The 21,745-nt window shown below is 57.0% G+C and overlaps 4 protein-coding genes across 4 annotated transcripts; 2 read left to right on the top strand and 2 right to left on the bottom strand.

Moving 5' to 3' along the window:
• Positions 1–1,260: 1,260 nt before the first annotated feature.
• BESB_062210 (uncharacterized protein) lies at positions 1,261–6,852 on the top strand (the record flags this gene model as incomplete). The annotated part of the gene is made up of 2 exons (XM_029364635.1): positions 1,261–4,555; positions 4,874–6,852. The coding sequence occupies 2 exons, from the start codon at positions 1,261–1,263 to the stop codon at positions 6,850–6,852; spliced, it is 5,274 nt and encodes a 1,757-aa protein (XP_029219343.1).
• A 266-nt stretch (positions 6,853–7,118) lies between these two features.
• BESB_062220 (uncharacterized protein) lies at positions 7,119–8,564 on the top strand (the record flags this gene model as incomplete). Its single annotated transcript, XM_029364636.1, has 1 exon — positions 7,119–8,564. The coding sequence occupies one exon, from the start codon at positions 7,119–7,121 to the stop codon at positions 8,562–8,564; it is 1,446 nt and encodes a 481-aa protein (XP_029219344.1).
• A 1,053-nt stretch (positions 8,565–9,617) lies between these two features.
• BESB_062230 (SAG-related sequence) lies at positions 9,618–10,366 on the bottom strand (the record flags this gene model as incomplete). Its single annotated transcript, XM_029364637.1, has 2 exons — positions 9,618–9,695; positions 9,983–10,366. The coding sequence occupies 2 exons, from the start codon at positions 10,364–10,366 to the stop codon at positions 9,618–9,620; spliced, it is 462 nt and encodes a 153-aa protein (XP_029219345.1).
• A 9,650-nt stretch (positions 10,367–20,016) lies between these two features.
• On the bottom strand, positions 20,017–20,568 carry BESB_062240 (SAG-related sequence; the record flags this gene model as incomplete). The annotated part of the gene is made up of 1 exon (XM_029364638.1): positions 20,017–20,568. One exon carries the CDS (start codon positions 20,566–20,568, stop codon positions 20,017–20,019), a length of 552 nt encoding a protein of 183 aa, XP_029219346.1.
• Positions 20,569–21,745: the final 1,177 nt, after the last annotated feature.

Below are 21,745 nucleotides of genomic sequence, written 5' to 3' on the forward strand. Positions count from 1 at the left end.
ACAAGCGAGGTGCAGGGGCATATGCAGAGGGGAGAGGAAGTTGCTCCTTGTCAGGAAGCTCGAAAACAGCACCCGCGAAAGTGGAGGGAGAAAGTTGAGCGGAGCCGCCAGCGCTCACAGACGGAAGCCGCGAAGACCACCGTGTGTCGTGACACTCGCGCGGCCGAGCTTGCATGCGGGCGCAGCAGACCAGCGATTTCTTTGTGAATTCGAGGGAGAGGAGAAGCGCCGCTGCCGTGATTCAGTGACTCAATCCGAGAAGAAGAGGGGACGTGTGTTTGCAGGATTCGGCGGAAACGGCGTTTTCGCGTTAATCGTGTCGCATGAATCAGACTTGTGCGGCGTGCATGCAGCCCTGTCAGAACTCAGCTGCCAAGCGTTCATGAGGGAACTACAGCTGAAGCAAAACATGGTCTGAGCAACCCGTCGATTGCCTTACAGCACGTTAAAACTTTATATGAGATCCTCTTTGTTATCCAGGCTCCTCGGTTTGCGTATGGATCGCGACACCCTGGAGCGTGGAGGGCGAGTTTCGTTGCATGCGTGTTTAAGTCGTTAATGCCAGCCGTTGCCTGCAAGTGCAATACAAAATCAATTCACACAGTTTTCTCGCTCTCCACGTCTTAAAAACCGTCTCGTCTTACCTGATCAGACAGCTGGGCTCCTGTGTGGACCTCTCACCTGTGCGGAACCACGAGAGGCGAGGCTTTACAAGACTCACTCTGTACGTGGCTTCTCCTGTGAGTTTGTCTCTTTGCCGTGATTTCCGGCTCTGCATTCCTTTTTTGGATTTGCTAGCGCGTGGAGTGCTGCAATTCTCAGCGACACAGCCTACACGCGCCGTCGGTCGCCCTCAATACACATACATATCTCTGTCTATTTGCACCTATACCTATATGTATATCTATATCCACGTTTGTATTTATATATCTATGATATATATATATATATACACCCTAAACCCTATAGATATATGAAAATCTGTGGCGGAGACTGTGACGTAGGACGGCACAGGAACGGAAGAAAGGGTTCTTTGCATGGAGACCGCGCGAATCTTCCTGTGCGGCTGCGATTCCGCCCCAGGCGCCGCAAGTTTTACATAGAGAAAGAAGCTTTTTTTTTGTAGACACAGAACCGGCGCGTGCATCCAAAACGACTACCTCGGCGGCGCCGTATCCCTCTTCCATGCGTGTGTGATGCTTTCCTCGCATCAGGCATGTTGCCCTGGATCGGCCTCCGAGTTGAGTGAAGGCCTCTGCCATGCCGGCACTTGCGGCGCCGCTCCTCACAGAGAGCGCTTTAGGCTCTCTGTCGGCAGCCTGCGGCTGCGCCGTTGCGTCGTCTGGGACAGTCAGATCCCTCTGTCGTCGCGAGCGGCCTGCGACGCCGCCCTCGCCTCCCTCGGATCCTCATCCCACTCCGCCGCGGTTCGCTCTGTCTTGGTCTCCTTCTCTGTCTCGGCAAACGCGCCTTGTCTCTGAGCGTCTGGGCGCCGTTTCTGCGTCGTCGCCTGCTTCGTTCTGCCTGCCTGTCTCTCACCGACGCGATGCGCATGCTGGAGCTCTCGCCGCAGCTGCCAGCCCGTTGGGCTTCGGCGGCCTGTTCGCCCGGCGCGCTCGTCTCACTCGACGGCATGACAGACACGAATCATGTTCTGCGCAAGCCTTTCCTCGCAGGGGATGGCATTTGCTTCCTCTCTCTTCCACGGCGTCTTCTTTATCGTCCAGCGTCGCGGCGCTTCTTCATTGGTCCCGCTTTCGTCCAGCGTCTCGCTTTGCCGCGCCGACGTCGCTCTTCGCGGCCGCCAGCCTTGACATGCTTCCCGCGGGGCTTCAACGGGATTTGACGGCTCGCGAAGGCCTTTCAGGAGCTGCGGAGGCGAGCCCAGGCTTCGCCTTCGCCTTGACGCAGCGCCGCGCCTTCGGGTCTCGCCGCGCCAAGACTGTGAAGCAGATTTCATATCGCGCGCTGCGCCGCGCGATCAACGAGTTCAAGCAGAGCGAACTGAGGGAGCATCCGCGAGAGGCGGCGTCGGCGTTCCTTATCCCCGCCGCTTCCTCGCGCCTTCTTCCTGGAGAAGGCGCGACGAAGGCGCTGAGCGATCGGCCGCGCCTCGCAGACTCCGCCTCGCTGCCCCTACGCCCGCCGTCTGCGGCGGATCTTCGGTCGTCCTACGCGGATCCTCTCAAGTACTCGACCTCGCTCGTGCCCGCGCCGCTGCCGTCTCCGCCGCCAGTTCTGTTTCAGCGCACGGTGACGCTCCCGGCGAGCCCCGAGAAGGACCTTCAACTTCGGGCGCGGCGCCTGCCTCTGGGGAACGTGAAAAAACTCAAGAGTTTCGAGCTGACCGCGGCGCTCTGCACCTACGCTCAGGTCTACGTCCACCACGCGGCGCTGTGGACCGCACTCGTCAAGGAGTGCGACGGCCGCAGCGAGCAGTTCAGTCCGTCGGAGGCCTGTTGGGTGCTGCATGCGTTTGCCCAGGCGAAAGCGAGACGCGAGAAGACCTCCGGGGCGCCGCGGCACGCGGGCGCCGACTCGGCGCCAGATGGCGCTTCTCTCCGTCGGGCGTCGAGTCGTCTGTGCACGCACATCGCGCGGCACTTCCGCTTCCTGTCGCTGCCCGATGCCGCGCGCGCCCTGCACGCCGTGAGTGTGTTGCAGCTGCCTGACGTGCGGCTCTTCCGCCTCCTGTGGCCTCTCCTTCCGGAGCTTCTCGAGGAGTTCCGTAGCCAGCACCTCGCGGCGGATTCCTCGCCGCAGCGCGCCCACCGCGTGCTGCAGCTCCTAGTCGCGGCGCTCGCGCACGAAAATGCTCCGCACGCCGACGTCCTGCGCGCTGCAGGCGACGTCTACACCTCCCACATCAACCGCTGGGTGGACGCCCAGCTCCAGCGCATGCGCCAAGAAAAGAAGAGACTGCGGAGACGCTCGCGCGCGCTCGCTGGCTCGCGGAGCGGAGGCGCGGTCGGAGCGACCGAAGGCGCGCAAGTTGAGCCCGGCCCCGGAGACGCCGACGACAAGGAGACTTCGGTGATCTTTCGCCTGTCAGACCTGGGCGACAAGAGTCCGCTTGAGCAAACGCAGCACAAAGGCGCTGGCGCGTCTGCATCCGAGCAAGACGTGGACGCGCTGCTGCCCATGCCGCGCCGCCTCGCCGCAGTGCTCGAAGCCTTCGCTCGCCTTCAGTACCGCCACGAGCCTCTCATCGCTGCGACGCTGCGGCTCTTCCAGCTCTCCTCCGCGTCGCAGCCTCGTCCGTCGACGCCTGTCTCTGCCGCGTCCGATGGAGCCGCAGCGGCGCGCCCGCTCCAGCCCAGCTCCGCCCTCTTCCAAAGAGGTCTCGAGGCGGCAGCGACTGCCCCGTCGCTCCAGCGGCCGGAGGATTCCTTCTGTCCCGACAGGGGCGCTCATGTGCATCCGGGTGGAATTGGTGCGCCTGAAGCCCTGTCTTCGGTGTCTCTGAATCCGTATCCGGCGCTGCCCGCTGGTGTCCCTCCTTACCGGCGATCGGAGTCGCGTGGTGGCAGAGAGAGGGACGGGGGCGGAAACTGCTTGCCTCTCACTTCCTCCTTGTCGCTGGGATCTCTTTCCTCTTCTGTCTCTCAGCCAACCTGTCTTCTCGCGCCTTCGTCGCCGCGGGGCGCCGCGCCTACTTCGGCGTCCGTGTTGGTGCCACGCGTGGGGAGTTCCGCATTCCCTCCTGTGTCGGTAGATTCTTCGCAGTCGCGGGCTTTGTCTCGCCGTCGCACCGGCGTCAGCCTTCCGTGGACGGGCGAGGCGGCTGTGGCTCGCGCGCTGTGTCTGTCGCCTCGCGCGCTGATGCGGCGCAAGCGTGACGAAGGGCGGAATCCTGCGTCGGTCTCGGCGTCGCCGCTGTCGCTCCAGCTGAAGCGCTTCGGATTCGCGGGCTCGCCGTGGCAGCTGCCTTTGGGCGAGCGCCACAAACGCCACGCGCTCGCCGGGAAGCTGCGGAAGCGCGTCGACTGGAGGCGCATGCTGCACGAGACGCTCGCGAGCAACGTGCTGCCTGGGCGGCGGTCACCGTTTCTGAGCAGCAAGCTCGAGAGGAGCAAAACGAAGTCAGCTGTGATCATGCAGCAGATCGAGGCGAGGCGCGCCGAGAGCGCTGCGCTGGCGTTCCGCCAGAGACAGAAACCGTGGGTAGCTGCAGACCTCGGGACGGCGCTCGTGGCGCTGGAGGCGCTCGGCGTGAAGAGTCTGGGCCTGGTGCAGCTGTGGAAGCACGAGGTGTACGCAAACCTCCACCGCCTCTCCCACAGCGAGACGCTCGACGCGCTGGAGACCGCTAGACGAGTCGGATGGTACAGCAGGGCGTTCGGGCAGCGGGCGTTTGCGCGCGTGGCGTGGTGCCTCAAGCCCGAGAGGGGCGGAATTCGAGACGCGAACGAACTGGTTCGCGCTGGCCTGCTGCTCGCCGACTGGAGCAACAGCGACAAAGAAATGCAGGAGGTGACGCGCACAGTCAAGAAGAAGATGGCGGCCATCGGGCGACAGTGGCTCATGGAAGAGGAAGGCGAAGACGCACTCAGAGGTGAGACAACCGGGACAGCCGCAGCGCACGAAAAAGCGCGGTCGTTTGCGAGACAGAACGAGGCCAACGGAGCAGTTACATGTGTTGGAATTGCACGGTTCGTCGCAGAGGTAGCGAACGACTCGCCCGTCGCCGCCTCTGGGTTTCTTCGCGGCGAGCCACAGAGACGTAAAGTGCCGTGTGGAGCGGGGACTCCCGCGCCAAGCCCTGGTATCTCGGGAGACTACTAACGCGATGTCGCCCGGAGGAAGCGTCGCAACGCGCGTTCCGAAACTCACGCGGGCAAGCCCCGGTTTTTCTGCGGTTTGATGCTTGCAGAAGTGTGCAGACACCTCGAGCGCCTAGGGCACATCCCGCCTCCTTCGGCTTCGCTGCAGCTGTCGCGCAGTCTGGCTCACTCTCCGGCGACCGCAGCGTCGAGCCATCTGCGACTCAGCGCCTCTGGGGCAGGGCCGCTCTCCACCGGCGCCGCTCTGCCGGCGGTCTCGCAGCTCACGAGCCCGCGAGATGCAGCCTCTTCGGCGCGTTCGGACTCAGCGGATGCGTCAGCTTTCCTGTCTTCGGCGGACGCTTTGTCCTCGTCAGGTGTCTGCAGAGGTCCTTCCCATTTGCTCCCTCAATCTGCGCAGCGGCCTGCACGCGCCGGCAGCTGGCCGTGTCCTCGGCGCCTCCCGCTTCGGGGCTTAGCGGGGATTTTCCCCTGGAGGCCGATTGAGGCCATCTCCTCGGAGGCAGTGGCGCCAGCTCATTTTCCCGCACTCCTGCACATCACTGTCTCTCTCTTCCCGACCTCTCCGCCGATTCCACTCGAGCTGCTCCTCCCGCGCATTCGCCAGTGCGCGGTAGGCGCGGCTGTATCGCTCAACACAGTTCACGACATGCTCAGGGACCTGAACGCGTTGCAGCAGTTCAGGGCTGTCGCGCATCGATCCCCGGCGCGCGTGTGTCGCCCGAATTGGGTTCATTCCGGCGTGTCTTCTGTCGCTTCGCTCGCGCGTCGAGCTCCGGCTTCCACGTTTTTCTCGCCTGCGGCTGCCGCGTCGCCTTCCTCCTTTATCTCTCCTTGCTCGTCGCCGCGCGGGCCTGGATATTCTTCCACAGCATCGCTTGCATGTGCAAAAGAAGCAGAGCCGCGAGCGGGCATCCCCCGGGACGGGCAAGACCCTCGCGAAGCGATACTCGATCGGACGGAAGCTGCGTTGTGGCGCGTCGCGCGCCAGCGAGTCAGGCGGGCGGTTGCCGCAGTCTCTGAGAATGGAATGTCTGGCGGCGCAGCGGGCTCTGACGCGCCGGATGCTGGAGAGGCCCTTGCTTCTCCGTCCCTTCAGGCAGGCGTGCCGCGGGAGGAAAAGCGAGCTGTCGGCCTCGATGCCTTGAGGCAGACAGATGTAACCCTGGAAGCTCTGGCTCGCCACGGAGCTATGCTCATTAGTCTGAAAAACGCGGCCGTGGAGGCTTCGGCCTTCCAGCCACGCCAGAGTTGCCAGCCCGACGCGGGGGAAAGAGACACCTGTTCGCCCGCCACCGCTTCAGGCACGGGGGCGCCCGGTGCCCTTGCCCCGTCATCACCTGGGAACGTCGAGCGGAAGAGCCCACAGGCTCCTGTCTCCTCGCCTGAAAGGGAGATGCAGCAAGGTTGCGGGGAGAAGGGGAGCTGGCAAGAGGGGAGGCCTGCTCGCTGTGTCGAAGGCGCAGCGCGCGCAGAGAGGGAGGCAGAAAGCGTCGCTGTGTTAAATGCGGTACGGAGGAGTATCCGGATGCCTCCGGCGCTTCGGAATACCTCCCAGGGAGGCCAGGATGCTGCGCGTCACAGCGGGGCAAACGAGCCGCGCCTCGGAGAAGGCTGGACGCCCCAGAACGTCAAGGAGGCCGTCGCCGTCCTCTCTCTTGAGGCTGCGCCCTACACCGCAGGGCTTCTCAGGCCCGAGCCTTGTTTGTCCCGAAGGGTGTGCCGGACACCTAGAAATCTGGAACAGAATCCTTCAAACTCCACTAGCTGTAGAAACTGTGGCCATGACGCACAGGGCGGCCCTGACGAGTTCGACAGACATGACGTTATGCCGGTATCGCCTCGTCGGCGGGCACTTCCGCCCGCATGCGCTTGTCTCGGCGCGGGCCCTGCAGAGGAAGGCTCATGCAGACAGCCATGGCAGCCCGCGAGGAAGTCAGCGGAGCGTGCCGCGCCAAACCGCGGCCAGCCATCTCCTTCAGGAGACGGTCGCGGAGACGCCTCGAAGGAAGATCCCCCCCCAAGTCGAGCTGCGTACTCTGGGAGCCAGCGCCGGACATCCTTTTGAGGCTCGTTCACTTTTTTTCTGTCTTCTCGCTGTTCGCGAGGGAACAAGAATTTTGCCAGTGCGCACAAATAGTATGTGCGTTTCTGAGGCATCCCGTTTGGTTGGAGCGGCTCGGTGATCACCTCTCGAGCTCACTTCAAAAAGTCACGGGCACCAGCCAAGAGAAGACCTCAGCAGGCAGACGCGCAGCGAGCGGGACGATAGAGGGCGTGCCGCAAGCGCCTTCCCGGAGTTGCCCTGAGTGGGAACTTGACGTGCTGGAACAAATGGCGGCTGTAGGTGCCTCTGTTTTGAGGCAACACGCGCATTTCGTAGTCTCTCTCCGAGCTGACGACCTTCTAGTGCTGCTCACTGACTTGCGCAGCACAAGCAGACTCGTTCGACGCGTCTTTGAGCTCGCTGTACAAGGCGGTTGCCGCAGCCCTGAGAGGACCTCTGCGAACACGGCATCGACCAGTGCTGCCACGAGGCCGGACGGTGTTCCCACCATCGCGAAGGAGAGTATTCAGATGCTGGACATGTTGTTTGGAAACATGCTTCAGTTTGTTCAGCTTGCAGAAAATGTAGCTTCAAACATCTTGCGCCGGCTGCGAGACACCCCTAGTCTGCTCCAGGCGGCGACCACCGTGACAGCACTGCATGCGGCTTTGGAGCTCTGCGAGCCCAACAGGAGGGATCAGACCCGGGCGACCAACAAGCAATGCGGCGGAAGCGGAGAGCACGATATAGCCATAGAGGACGTTGCATGGCTGGAAGAGGCTCACGGTTACACCGCGACACAAGGGGGACTGCGTGACTACCTGCACAAGATGCCACAGACAGAATCGGCTCAGCGAGGCGTTACACGCACCTCCAAAGCTCCAGGGAACCTGCACAAGGCGTCTCGGGAGGGACATGAAGATCGCCGACGCTTCGTAGGCCTTTCATACGACACGGTGGAAACGCTTTGCGGCCCTTTAGCATTTTACCGCATTCCTGAGTTTCGCGTACGCCTGACAGAGCTGGCACTGCTAAGCGCAACGTATCCTCAGGCTCTGAGCGATGCGTCTGCTACCTCTGAGGGTGCGCTGCCTGCTCTGGTCGAAGGACATGGGCGTTTCGTGCGAGATGCAGTTGGGAGAGTCAGCAGCAGCTCACTGTACTCTGGAGACTCGCCTGAAGGATGTGCCCTCCTCAGCGAGTGTAGACTTCCAGTACGGAATGAAAGAGAAGGCATCGGCGAATCTGCATCAGCGTCAAGCTTGCCATATGTGAACGAAAGCACTCCAAGAGTAAAAAGTCGAACGTCGAGCTCGAAGCTAGGGATGGCAGTGCTTCGAGCCACGCTCGAGAGCGACGGCAGCTGCCGCGAATGGGAGGTTCGGGAAGACGGTGCGGAAACCCAGGGCATCTTTCACCGCACACTGAAGCCATGCATGCCTTCGGCGATGCGAAGACAGCAGCTCGCTGTTGCGAGGTCTACTGAGTGGCTGATTGTTATGCAGGGCACAACGGGCTCACTAGACCCTGGCAGGAGTACCGCAGAAACCGCAAGCAGAGTATGGGGAGAGCCACATGAAACAGGACGAAGAATGACCCTGGAGCATCGATCGCTCGACAGCATCGTCACGAGCTTGCTGATGCTTCGGATGGTGAAGGAGGATGCTTCAGTAAGTATGATTCTCGAGGGCATCGCAGTTGCTGAATCAGCGCTGGCGAGTGTGTTGCTGTGATTACAGCGTGTGTCGCAGATGCTGAGTTCCTCTCCTGTTCCAGCTTGCTTGCCACGTTTGAGTGTTCCTACCTCCAGCTCTCGTACGTCTAATCGAAACACCTAGAAGACTGGCGGTGGAAAAAGGAAGAGTTTCATGAATGCTGTGACTGGGAGCTAAATTCTGGCCCATAATTCAGTGAATGCGGAACTGGTGTGTCCCCCATGGTAACGTAAGGTGTGTGGTCAGCTTGTACAGTACGTTTGAAGAACGATGCGCTATGTCTTGAAAGCGTCAGCATTGCAGCCTGGCTGTGAGCTTAAAACAAAACGGCAGCTGCTATTTAGAGCCGTGAAAAGAATCCGCATACGGCTAGTCCGCGCATGCAGTACACTCTCAGCAACAGATGGTTCGTCTCCGCTGGTGCCCGCCGATGCTCCGTCTCGCTCACACACACATGCGTGATGGGTAATCACTGGGAGCGCTCGATCGTGGACATCATGTTCAAACCCAAGGCGACGCCAGACTGGCAGAAAGAGCATCATTAGTACATTCGTGCTGCGAGCAGACGCGTGCGCAGCTCTGCGTTGTGCAAAGCGCGCCACGACATGTTCGGTGAGTCGGGCGCACATTCACTATTCAGTGCTGAGGCCAGCAGCTGCCGAATCAACCTGCGCTGCGTGTTGAGTCGCCACGCTTGTTCGTGTTGTGTCTCCTGTTGCCTCACACTTGCAGAGGAGGATCTTCTCTGCATGTGTGGAATCGAGTAAACAAAGACATTATGGTTCCTAGAATACTGAAGATGACTCCGGTTATGAGGTACAGACAACCAAGTTCTTTATGATTGCAGTACACCGCCACCCCACTGGATTTCTTGAGACAGCTAAAAGTGGTGCATTTCAATATCCTACTGCATTAATATTATTCCACATCGGTTATGTTCTAGGCGTAATGTATGGATTCCTGCTCTCACTCACCTTGCGCAACATATCCTACCACCCACCATTTACAAAATCTCAGAGTCCTCCGCTGTTCAAGCAGTGTAGGAAGAGCTCAAGGCAAGCACCGCCATGATTACTCCTGACAGCACTCCTGGTAGGGCGCGCCAGCTGGAACTTGAGTTGCCGGGGGCGGCAGTCGTGGTAGCCGGTGCTGAAAGAAAAGCAAGCCACAGTAGTCAACTGCCACTTTCTATCTGAGACGGTTCACCGTTTTCCTGTGGCGAGAGTGTTTGCTGTGCTTTCGAATAGTATCATGTCTCTCCGGAATTCTTGAGAGTTTTAGCCAATATGGATTGACTTACCGGGCGCGGGCTGCTGAGGTACATGGACCGTCACCAGGCAAGTGTCCTTTGATCCATCCTTGCTTCGGGGGGATGGGTATTCAGAATTCGCGCATTGGAAGAATATATCCGTGGCTTGCCTCAAGAGTTTTCCTACGGTCAATGTGTAGACCACGGGTGAGGTCCTGGCACTGGCCTCCGCATAGGAATCCGCGGGCTTGTTGGTGACTTTCAGGGATGTGCCGGCGCCAAAAGTCTGAACGAGCTTCTCTGTATTGTCGCATGTGCTGTCCTTGAAGTAGCTGTCCATCACGTCCGTCTTATTCGGCCACAACTTGCCCCACTTCGTATCACACGCAAAGCTAGCCTGCAACGATTTCGCATCCACCGTCACCTTCACATTGCTGTTTGCCGTGCACACTGGCGGCGTGGAAGTACCGGAGCTGTCAGCCCTCGCGATGAGCGTCGTTGAAAAAATAAGTCCCACGCCGAAGGCCACACCAAAGGCAAGCCTCCGAGCTCTGATCTGGCTGGCCGCCATGCTGGAAGTAGGGGAAGAGAAAGCGGGCGATGAAGGCAGCCCTTAACAACAGTCGTTCAGACTCAGTTTAATCGGCGTGAAGCCCGTATAGCCCAACGTGATGAGATTCAGTCAGAAAGCATGGAAGCTTTCAAAGATACCTCACTAATGTAGCCAAAGTATCGGGGAATGGCATGCAACAAGAACTCTCTTGTGATGTACATGTACTGTGTAACTGCTCCTTGTCCTCTTAGGTATTTTTATTCGGCCGGTCGCTGTCACGCAAGTCTCATGGTCGGCACTCGCCCCGAGGGGGTCATCGGAACTCTGTGGATCGCTAGGCGAGCCGCGGCGACTGCTGGTAGAGAACTTGGATGAGTGCTATGTAGTTTCTCCGCAGTGCATCCTCAATCATGCCCTTAATAATACGTTGCTCCGCTGTGGTATAGAGATAAGTCAGTCGGTGTTTCAGACCTGAAAGCTGAATTGCAGCACGAGGTGTAACGAGATGCTCAACGGCGCAGCGGGCGAGGACGGGACGCCGAGTATGGCCTGGGGTGCGCGCATCAGAGGGGACGGTAACCACACCGCCGCAACTGGATACTCTCGAACGACTAAAACAAAAACAAATTCGAAACTAAGACGAGCTTGCACATCAAAAAAAGGGGGACTTTGCTAATCGTCGTAGTTGTTGTGGCATTCACGAAAACCTGTCCAAAGATCCCGATACCGAGCATCCAGATGCGAAGGCCAGCGCAGTTAAGTCCTCCAGTTCATATCAGTTGTTTGTTCAGTGCTCCATTCGCGCGTCTCGAAGCATCTGCTACAAGGCTAGGATAGTTCAACTGCTCGCCCTCAGCGCCCCCCTACTCTAGGACGGCGTGTTCCACACCGGGGAAGAATGGTTCCCATTCGAGCTTGCCAGTGTTCGTGTCACCTACCCTGGCTCATCTTGGAAAGGCCGAGTTTTACTCACTTCCTGCTTCTGTTCAGCAGGGTCAGGTGAGTCTTGCCGTCAAAGAATGGGACACTACTCGTGTTGAGCATTCTGATTCTGTAGCACCTAGCTACGTTGGCTTCCTATCGGCAGCAGCTAGGCACGGTTTTAGAACCAGCTGAGATCAGAGGGACGGAACGTCGTGCAGACATGACGCATGTCTGTTTCTCCGCCGCGGCACCCGACCTGGGAGCCCTCATCACGCTCCTTGTCACCCGCTATCTGGAGGAAGTGCAGGAGGCAAAAAAACCTCCTCTCGAGCGAGTGATATGACCTCCAAGGAGGGTATTATGAGTAGCACAGAGGAGGGAAGGACTGCCGTGTGGGGTTGCGGGGAACACCCAAAAGACTCGAGACCAGATATGCGATGTTAGTCCGTCGGTAAGCAGCCTCGAAGTGGAGGCCGGCATGCACGTCGAAAAACGGTGGTAGAACCTGCATGAGCTCTCGCTTGTAGACCGGTGTCGAGTCCAGTCGCGAGCAATGGGACAATTCTGCGGTTGTTCGCGCCGTTCCCCAGCAGAAAGTGCAGAAGCACACAACCGCCAAGCGCGTAGCCTCTTGCCACAGTGTGGCAGCCCTCGACTGGCTTCGACAACGTTAATGTAAACCGGTCGACTGGGATGGGTTCCTTGACGCTAGATGCAGCACAACGCTCATCATACGCCTCAAACAAACAATGTATGGGGGGCGAGCAGTAGCAGGCTCATTGGAGCGAGTGATACGCTGCGGGGAGTCGCGCTCGTCTTGTCATCAGGCACCGCAGTCGATGAGCTTGACACTGAGAGCACACCAGAAAGCAGGACAAGCCACACGGTACTCCCGAGAAGGACCACAAAACAGCAGCGCTTGGCTACGCTGAATCTGGAGGGTTGCCGAGCGCCACTCAACATAGTCATCGCGTGCCTAACAGGACTTCTGGCATGTCCACCTCACCACCTGGAGTTGGCGTGGACTTTGAGGGCACGACCACTGCCACCAGGCGTGACTCGCTTGCGGGAGAGCGTTTGTTGCACTGCTGTACGGATTCTCTCCACATGTAGAATGCGTGGTTGCCTCCTCTGGTATCAGACTGGCTCGAGTCAGCAAAAACCCGCCCGTCTTGAAAACCTTAGTTGATCTGGTTTCACTGCCGAAAAGAAAACCGAAAGCTTTCCCTTGTGGTCACCGCTCGGCTCCACGAAGTACTCGTCGAGTTCGTCGCCCGACGAGTCGGAGCACGGGTCCGCCAGTTCGTTCGCGCAAGCGCAGGTGGCTCTGCCCGTGCTAGCGTCCACTACTACATCTATTCCATGCACTCTCTTCTTGCAGGTGGCCGGCTTTGAATTGACAAACGGAAGGCGTGGGGCACGATTTGACATTGCTCACGGCAGCGCCCTTTCGGTCGCAGCCCTCGAAGTGTTCCGCGTGTGCCGAATGTAGCTTTTTCGTGCAAGTTTCGTGCCTACCGTCTCCTGTCGAGGGAGACTGTTGTGCACTGTCGCTGTAACCACGCACGAGTTCTCGTTCGTAGGCACCTCGGAGCGTGGAGGCGCGGTACTGTACGCCTCGCCGGCCCAAATGAAATAGATTGCCTCGTCTGCAGAACATAGGCTTCCCGTACTCAAGGAGTATGTCAGCGGCGATTCGCTTGATGTCTTTTTCACCTGCATGGTGGGACTGATAGTCGAACGATCCTCTGTTCCACTGCATTTGGCGTCTGTGCAATACTTGTTCGGGGCCTCGGTTGACTCACTTGGCCGCAGATGCTTTAATCCGTTCCGCAACTGAACTGGGCCTGCAGATTGTCCACGGTCAATGCCACCGACCTCCTTTCGCTACCTTTCTGACACTTAGCTTCTTGGGTGGATCCGATAGCTTCATCAGCATTTTCCGGACCGGTGTGGGGTAGCGTGCATCATGCGAGAAGGATCGCCCTCAACGCCGCCCTTACCCCGCTCCCATCTTCCTCACTGCCATGGCGACAGGGTAACTAACGCGATATGAGAGATAACTTGGCTTCAAATGCGAGAATTAAAGCACCAAAGAGAAAACCGCCCACCAGGATCGGTGAAGGAATTGAGAGACACGGCGGACTCGTACTGGCAATGTCGAAGAAGTTACGCACGAAAACGGCTGTCCTGTGATTGTCACATCCGTTGTCTTGTAGCTGACGGTGCCGCGCTCCCCCTGGTGGCCTCGGAGACCCGCCGGCCCCGCGACCCCCAGCCGGCAGCGGGTGCAAGGCAAGCACTCAAAATTAGCTTTCGAAGACACGGTGATCAGCACTCTTTGAGACCCAAACTGAGGGAACTGATAGCACTGAGAGGGTTCTGTTGCAACAGAAGCGACGTATCCCGGAGCGGACGAGAATCTGACGTGTTGATAAGCGGGTAATTGTTTGTCGGGTGCCAGCCACTCGTGGTCAACCGTGGACTGCAAGCGCAAACAGTTACTGTAGCTGGTGAAAATGGAGCGCGTAATCGCGGGAGGTTCATACGCTCGGATGCTTCAAACCCGAAGCCCCGTTCCGTCAGTCATTTCTGCAACAACTTGTGCGAACCGCTCCTACATGGGATCGTCAGATGCAAGAATGACCGCGCAGTCCGAAAATGGGAGGACAGAGCCTTTCGGTTTCCAAATCCTGCGGGAATACGGCAAGAACGAGCTACTTCAGAATCTCGGCGTACTCCCGGTGAGGGCAAGTCTGTACCGTCTACTTCGCCTCTCCGCTTCGCTCGCCACAGTCCTGCGTTCGTGCGCCCTCGTACGTAATAGTGAAGCCTGTAAGAGGCCGCCACTGGTGAAGCGTTAGAGTCTCATCAGAGCTGCGAATGCAGCCTCAAGGATGGCCGACAACGTTAGTAGATGCAGAAAGGGGGTGTGCCCCACGTCAGCGTAAGGTCACTTTCTACCTCTGTAAAAGAGAATGAGAAAGCACGGTGCGCTGGAATTTTCAGTTTTGCAGCCTACGCGTAGGCAGAAGGCCCAACGGCAGCTGTCTTCTAGAGCAGTGCAAAAAAGTCGCCCCTGGCTAATCTGTGCCTAAACTGCACTCTAGGCCCCACATGGTTCATCTTTTCTGGTGCCTGCCAGAGACAGATGCTCCGTTCCATCCACACCCTAGTGCATGACGGGCACCCTCTGAGGGCGTCCACTGGTGGGAATAATCTCCAGTCCTACCACGGGTCCTACCTGGATGCAAGAGCGTCTCGGTACCCTCGTGCTTCCAGCAGACACGTGCGCAGCTATGCGTTGCACGCAGGGCGGCACGACAGCTTTGGGGAATTGGGCACGCATTCACGATTCAAAATTGTGCAGGGTACTGTCAAATCAAGCGGCACTGCATGTGCCGTCGCCACGCTTTTCTTGTTGTGCCTCCCTCTTTCCCGCACTTGAAGCGCGTGCTCGCGCAAAATATTTTACCATCTTTCATCCATAAAAACTCAGAATCCCCCCCTGTTCAAGCATTGCAGGAAGAAATCAAGGCAAGCACCGCCATAAATAGGCCTGACAACGCTCCTGGCAAGATGCGCCAGCTGGAACTTGTGTTGTCGGATAGCTACGATTTTCTCCTGAACTTCCGAAGGGCTTCTTAAGCTACCGGGCGAGGGTTGCTGCGGCACAGTTACGTGCACCAGGCAGGTATCCTGTGAGTCAGTCGGGTTTTTATAGTCTTCTTTCGCGCATCTGAAAAAACTGTCTGTGGCATCATTCAGGAGTTTTCCTATGGTCAGGGTGTAGACTGTGACCGAATTTTCGTGCTTGGTCACCGTGTAGGTTTCCTGGGTGGCTGATGGTTTCCAGGGTCGTCCCGAAGCCGAATGTCTTTCCGAGTTCTTCTGCATATGTGCATGTTTTGCTCTTACACAAGCTGATGAAGCTGTTGTCTTTAATGGGCCACAACTTACTCCACCCCTTTCCGCAGGCAAACGAAGCTTCCCTTGTGTTGGCATCCACCGTCACCGTTATCCCTCCGCCGCTTGCCTGGCGCTCTTTCGCCGCGGACGGAGGTGACTCTTCGGCGGCCTTCGCGACCAGTGTCCGTGAAGACAAAAGCCCCACGATAAATACTATACCAATGGCAGGCCTCCGAGCTCTGACCTGGTTCATTGCCATGCTGGAAGTACTCAGAGAGAGAGAGCGGACGACGAAAGCAGACTTTAGCAAAATCGTTCAGTTTCGGTTCAGCGGCGTCAAACAGTGAGAGGGAAAAGCGAAACTACAGCAGGCACCGTACTTGATCTAGCTGACAGGGCGTAAACACAGAGAAGTTAAATCTAAAAACACAAACACCTCCTGGGAGTCTTCTTAGAAAATCAGCTGTTCTGTTCTGCCGACCTCTGTGATGCGGTCCGCATGCACCGTTCCCGCCACAACCCTGTTCGCGCAGGTCACCTGTGGATCTCTTAGAGTAGCATGGCTATTGTCTGGAGAGTTTTCCATAAGCGTCATGCGGTTTTCTCCGGATGGATGATCACTCACGAGCACGTCACGGCTTTGCTGCGGTATATGGAAAATACTTTCGGTGTTTCAGACCCCAAAATGGAATTGTAATGAAGTGCAACGAAACGCGTGAGGAGCCTTACCACGGGCAACAGGCAAAAGATTGCCGCTTTCGATCAATAACTGGCTGTCGAGAAAGAAGGAGCGGTAGCCGAACGGGTGCCGCACACGGCGAGATCGTTGGGTAGCTTTTAGTGACTCAAACAACCTCGATACTCAACAGATTACTGGTGTCAGACAGGCTGAGAGGGGACTCGAAGCGTCTTGGGCCAGTCCAACCAAACTGAACGTCGTCCTCGAACAGAAAATGCCAACCGATAGCTCCGAACAGAAATCTGAATGCTCTGGTGGTGGATTGCCGACAAGATAGTCGTTTCGGCGCTTGATATACAAGGAGTGAGCTCCACCTTCAGAGAATCTACGATTGCGTTCGAGTGCGTTCTACGGATAGGCTATAGTAGATGTGTTGGCATTTCCTAGGTGGTGTTGTCTTTCCGCCACCATAGCGTGTACCTCAGAAGCATCTTTTTCGCCCACCTTTGCACTTCTTGCGCGGAATCCTAGACACGGGCACTACACTTCTTACTCGCAACAGACTACTGGCAATACAGCAGCCTTTATTTGAAGCGGCGGCAGTACGACTGATGCCTGGCGATAGGAAGACCTCGCTTGGAGTGGGATTTCTTCTGTAAGCTATGGGGCTGCCTACAGGCAGCGACGGCCCACGCGGGAAGGCACACTCCCTCTCCTCCCTCGCGAGTGCGTCGTGTATCCTCACCGGCGCTGTCGCACGTAGTGAACCCCTTGAGGTCACGAGCTACCTTTCCATAAGACAGCGCTCGTTTATCAGCGAGAGCAGTTCATGAAACGGTCGTCCCACGAGCGCATGCGAATGTGGTTTTGGGCTCGTGAGTGTCTCTCAATAACTAGCTGAGTGCTTGTACGATAATTATATCAATGCAGTACCAATTAAGGCGTGCAGCATCTCCTATGCTCCTTAACATCACAGCTATGTCGAATTGCCGCACCAACAGAAAAGGCACCATCCATCCAAGTCAGCGTGGGCCCGTGCTCAACGGCAGCACACATACCGGGCCTCTCATGCAGCCTCTTGCCACAGTGTGGCAGCCCTCGACTGGCTTCGACAACGTTAATGTAAACCGGTCGACTGGGATGGGTTCCTTGACGCTAGATGCAGCACAACGCCCATCATACGCCTCAAACAAACAATGTATGGGGGGCGAGCAGTAGCAGGCTCATTGGAGCGAGTGATACGCTGCGGGGAGTCGCGCTCGTCTTGTCATCAGGCACCGCAGTCGATGAGCTTGACACTGAGAGCACACCAGAAAGCAGGAAAGGCCACGCGGTAGTGCTTAGGTTGGCATCTGAATAGCAGTGTATGGCAGGGTTTGTTTACGTTGGAGCACAGAGGTTGCCGAGCGCCGATTAAGAAACTCATTGCGTGATTCACAGAAGCTCTAGCATGGGTGCCTTACCGTTTGGAGCCGGCGTGGGTTTGTGAGGCACTTTCACTGTCACGAGGCATGACTCGCCTTCAGGGAGGGGTTTTGTTGCGCTGCTGTACGGTTTGCTTGCGCATCTAAGATATATTGTTGTCCTCTCTGGCCACAGACTTGTCAGACTCAGGGAGAAGCGGCCTGCCTCGGAATCCTTAGTTGATTTGGATTCCTTGCCGAACGCTGGAATTTCCTACGTGTGGCGCCGGTAGGTTCCACGAATACTCGTCGAGTTCGTCGCCCGGCGCGTTGGGCCACAGGTGTGGCAGTTCTTCTGTGCAACCGAGGGTGGCTTTGCACGTCCTAGCGTCCACCTCCACCTCTATTTTGTCCGTTCTGTTTTTGCACGTAGCAGGCTCTGAGTCAGTAGAACAAGGCATAGGGCACGAACTTACGTTCTTAGAGGAGGGTTCTTTCTGATCGGAGCCCTCCAAGCGTTCCTGACGTACCTAACGTAGCAGTTTCATGCGCGTGTCCTGCTTAACAGCCTCTCTCGCGGGGGACTGTTGCCTCACGACCACGGTCACCACGCACGAGATGTCTTGTGAGGTCTCCGGTGCGGAGACTTCTTGGTGTACTGCCTGTCGGCGCAGAATGAAGTATACTCTCTTCTGTGCATTTGGTAACCTTTCTGTGTTCAAGGTGTATGCCAACGGGGAGCCGTCTGATGACTTTGTCAGCTGCAGCAGAGGATCGATAGTCGAGATGTCATCCGTTCCCCTGCATGTGGCGTCTTTGCACTACTTGTTCGTAGTCTTGTCTAACTCGCTTGGCCACATATGCGTAAATTCCCTGCCGCAACTGAACTGGGGTTGCCGATTGTCCACGCTCACGGTCACCTATACACCTTGGCTTTTTTCACTGCACTTAGGTCCGGATGGGGTTGCGTGTTCTTTATCAGCATTTACGATACTGGTATTTGAGAGCGTGGATCCTGCGAAAAACATCGCTCACAGTACCGCCCGCGCGGCGCCCACCTTCCTCCCCGCAATGATGAAAACGTAGTGGTTTCAGTCGCCAGCATATGGTAAGTCCAAATCATCGACGCAAATGTTGTCCGATTAGGCGACGAAGCCCTGAAACCTTGCCAACTCGTATTACCCTGTGTCTGTCACATCTTTTTTAGCTGACGGCGCAACGCTCCCCCAGCTGGCGTAGGAGGCGCTCCCGCCCCGGGCCCCCAGGCAGCTGTTGCTGCAAGACAACCATTCCCTTTCAACTTTCTCAAGCAACACGACAAGCCCCCTAGGAGGCCGATGTGAAGTAACTTAATACAGTGAGAAATTCGCGACGTGGACGCAGCAAAACTGGCGACCTTTGGGGCGGACGAGAATCTGACGTTTTTGCAAGCGGGCAAACTCCGGGTCTAGTGCCAGCCGTTCGTGGGCAACCATATGCTGATAACGCAAGTAAAAATCACTGTACATTGTGTCAGTGACGCGCAGAAACGCAAGCGGAATTCTATACCGAGGTGCGACTCCTTCCCGAGTGGCAATGCAGCACAAACATGCGACCGGACGCCCCTACGGGCGATCATCGCACGTGCAAGATTGGCCAGGCCGTAGGAAAAATGGGGGGATTCAGCCACTCGGCACCCATATCCTGCGATACCGCACGAACGTGCCACCTCAAAGCCTTGGCGCCACCTTGGTGACTGCCAGTCTGTACCGTCTACTCTCCTCTCCGCTCGACGCGCCCCCGTTGTCATATTTCTGTGAGTCGTCGAACGTATAAGTGAAACCTTTACAAGGCTGGCACTGGTGAGGCGTTAGAGTCTCATTAGTGCTCGGAGTGGAAGCACAATAATGACCGACAACCTTAGTGCATGCAGCATCCGCGTGCGCTGCGCCCGACGTCGTCAGATCGTATCCGTCAATACGCGTGGGTGGCGATGCAGTACGCATTGAAACCGTCAGCTGTTCAATCTGGGTGTGGACAGAGGCCCAACCTGCGGCTGCTACTTAGGGTCGTGCAGGAACATTCACCGCCTGCCTAATGCGCCTGCAGCGCACTCTAACCAGCTGATGATCCATCCTCGCTGGTGCCTCCCTCAGGTTGAAGCTCCGTTTCACTCACACCTATGTGCCTGGTGGGCAGCCTCTGGGGGAGCCCGATCGTGGATACCATAATCATCCCTACGACAAGTCAGCTTGGAGCAAACAGCGTCCTCAAAGTGCTGTTAGCAGATGTGTGCGCAGCTCTACGTTGCGTACATGTACGCCACGAAAAGTTTCGGGGACAACTGAGCACGCGTGCACCATTCAAACCTGTGCATACACCTGCCAAATCAAACTGCGTTACACACGCGGTCGCCACGCCTGTCCCTGTTGTGCCTCCCGCTGTTCCACATTTGCGGAGGAGCGTCTTCTCTGCAAGTGGTTTGGCAAGATAACCTCCCACGAGTCATCTACACGAACTCAGAACCCCCCTTGGTCAAGAGTTGTAGGAAGAACTCAAGGCAAGCACCGCCACGAGTACTCCTGACAGCACTCCTGGTAGGGCGCACCAGCTGGAACTTGTATTGTCGGGGGCGGCAGTCGTTGCTGAAGGAAAAGCAAGGTACAGTAGTCAAGCGCCATTATCTCTCTGAGGCGGTTCACCGTATTGCTGTGACCTCGTGTACTTGCTATAATCCTCTAGGGCATCGAATCTTTGCAGACTTGTGGAGAGCTTTAGATTCTTTGATTCAGCCTACCGGGATCGAGCTGCTGCGGCACAAGCACCGTGACTAAACACTGGCCTGCCGGCTGCGGCTGCCTCTCCTGTGTATTGGAGTAATCCTTGTTCGCGCAAATGAAATAGATTTCCTTAGGTTCCTTCAAGAGGCCGCCCACGTTCAAGGTGTAGATCGTGGCAGCGCTTTCCCCTTTGGTCACCTCGTAGGTCGCCTCGTAACTGCTGATGACTTTCAGAGTCGTTTTGGAACCAAATGTGTTGACGAGATCTTCTGCGCCTGTGCAGGATCTGTCCTTGCAGAAACTGATGAGATTTTTATCGTTATTGGGCCACAAGTTAATCAAATCCTGTCCGCAGGCAAACGAAGCTTCCCTTGTGTTGGCATCCACCGTCACCGTTATCCCACCGCCGCTTGCCTGGCACTCTTGCGGCGTGGACGGAGGGGACTCTTCAGCGGTCCTCGCATTTAGAGTCCGCGAAGACAAAAGTCCCACAGTGAAGACTATACCAAAGGCAAGTCTCTGAGCTCTGACGTGGCTGATCGCCATGCTGGACAGGCACGAGAAGAGAAGGGATGCGTGGAAGCACACTACAGCGGAGGTGGTTCAGTCTCAGTCCAGGCGACATGAAACCCTAAAAACCCGAAAAAAACAAATTCTTCTGCATGTACTTTCCTGATCTAGCAAACAGAACATAAACACATTGAGCGAAATGTACAAGCGCTGCGAACGCTCCGTGTCTGCTCAAGTTATGTGCTTATTCTGCCAGCTGCTGTCATACAATCCGCATGCATGGCCCCCGCCCCGACCCCAGTCCCGCGATCACCGGCGGATCTCTTTAAGTACTACGGCGATTGCTTTTGAGGAGGCGACAGCTGTCATATGGCTTCTTCTGAGTGGATAATCAATCTTCAATAAATTGTGGCTCTGTTGCGGCATACGAATAATATGTTCGCTGTTTCAGACATCAATGCTGAGTTGCAACGAAAGGCGTGAAGCGTTGCACCACAAGGCAACTTGGCAAAACCACGCCAATCGATCGATAATCGCCTGTCGAACCAGAAGGAGGTATCCGAAGGTATGCCGCGCACGGCAAGTTGCATTGCCTCTAATGACTCAAACCCCGTCAATACTCGCAAGGTTACTGGTGTCAGAAAAGCTCAAGGGACTCGTAGCATTCGTCTAGCGTAGGCGCAAGCGTTGCGTTGCTGCAGCCCAAGATCCTGATACAGGGGAGAATTCCCGAGCAAGAGGCCAGCGCAGTGATGTCTTCTCCTTCATCAGTTGTTTGTTTGGTGTTTCATTCGCACATTTCATATTTTTTGCGACAAGCGCTAAGATAAACAACCTGCTCTTCATAGGCGCCCTCCCGCCTGCAGGATGCCATGTTCCACACAGGAGGAGAATGTTTCCCATCATGTTTGCCAGTGTACGCATAACTCCCCCTGCTTGTCCAGCAGAAGGCGACTCCTCGTTATTTCCGGTTTCTGTTTAGCAGCATCCTGTGAGCCTTTCCGTCGAAGATTGAGATCCCCTTCTTGCGGAGCTTACTGACAGTGCAGCACATGGTGACTCGACTTGCCTTCCTCGTATTTGCAGATACGCATAGCCCTAGCACCAGGTGACATCATACGGATAGAATTCCGCAAAAACACACATCATACGTGCATCTGTTCTTCCGCTGCGCCATACGGTGCCCTTACCACACTGGCTGCCGAGTGCGGTA

The sequence above is a fragment of the Besnoitia besnoiti genome, chromosome V (assembly GCF_002563875.1).
Source record: "Besnoitia besnoiti strain Bb-Ger1 chromosome V, whole genome shotgun sequence".
Classification (NCBI taxonomy): Eukaryota; Apicomplexa; class Conoidasida; order Eucoccidiorida; family Sarcocystidae; genus Besnoitia; species Besnoitia besnoiti.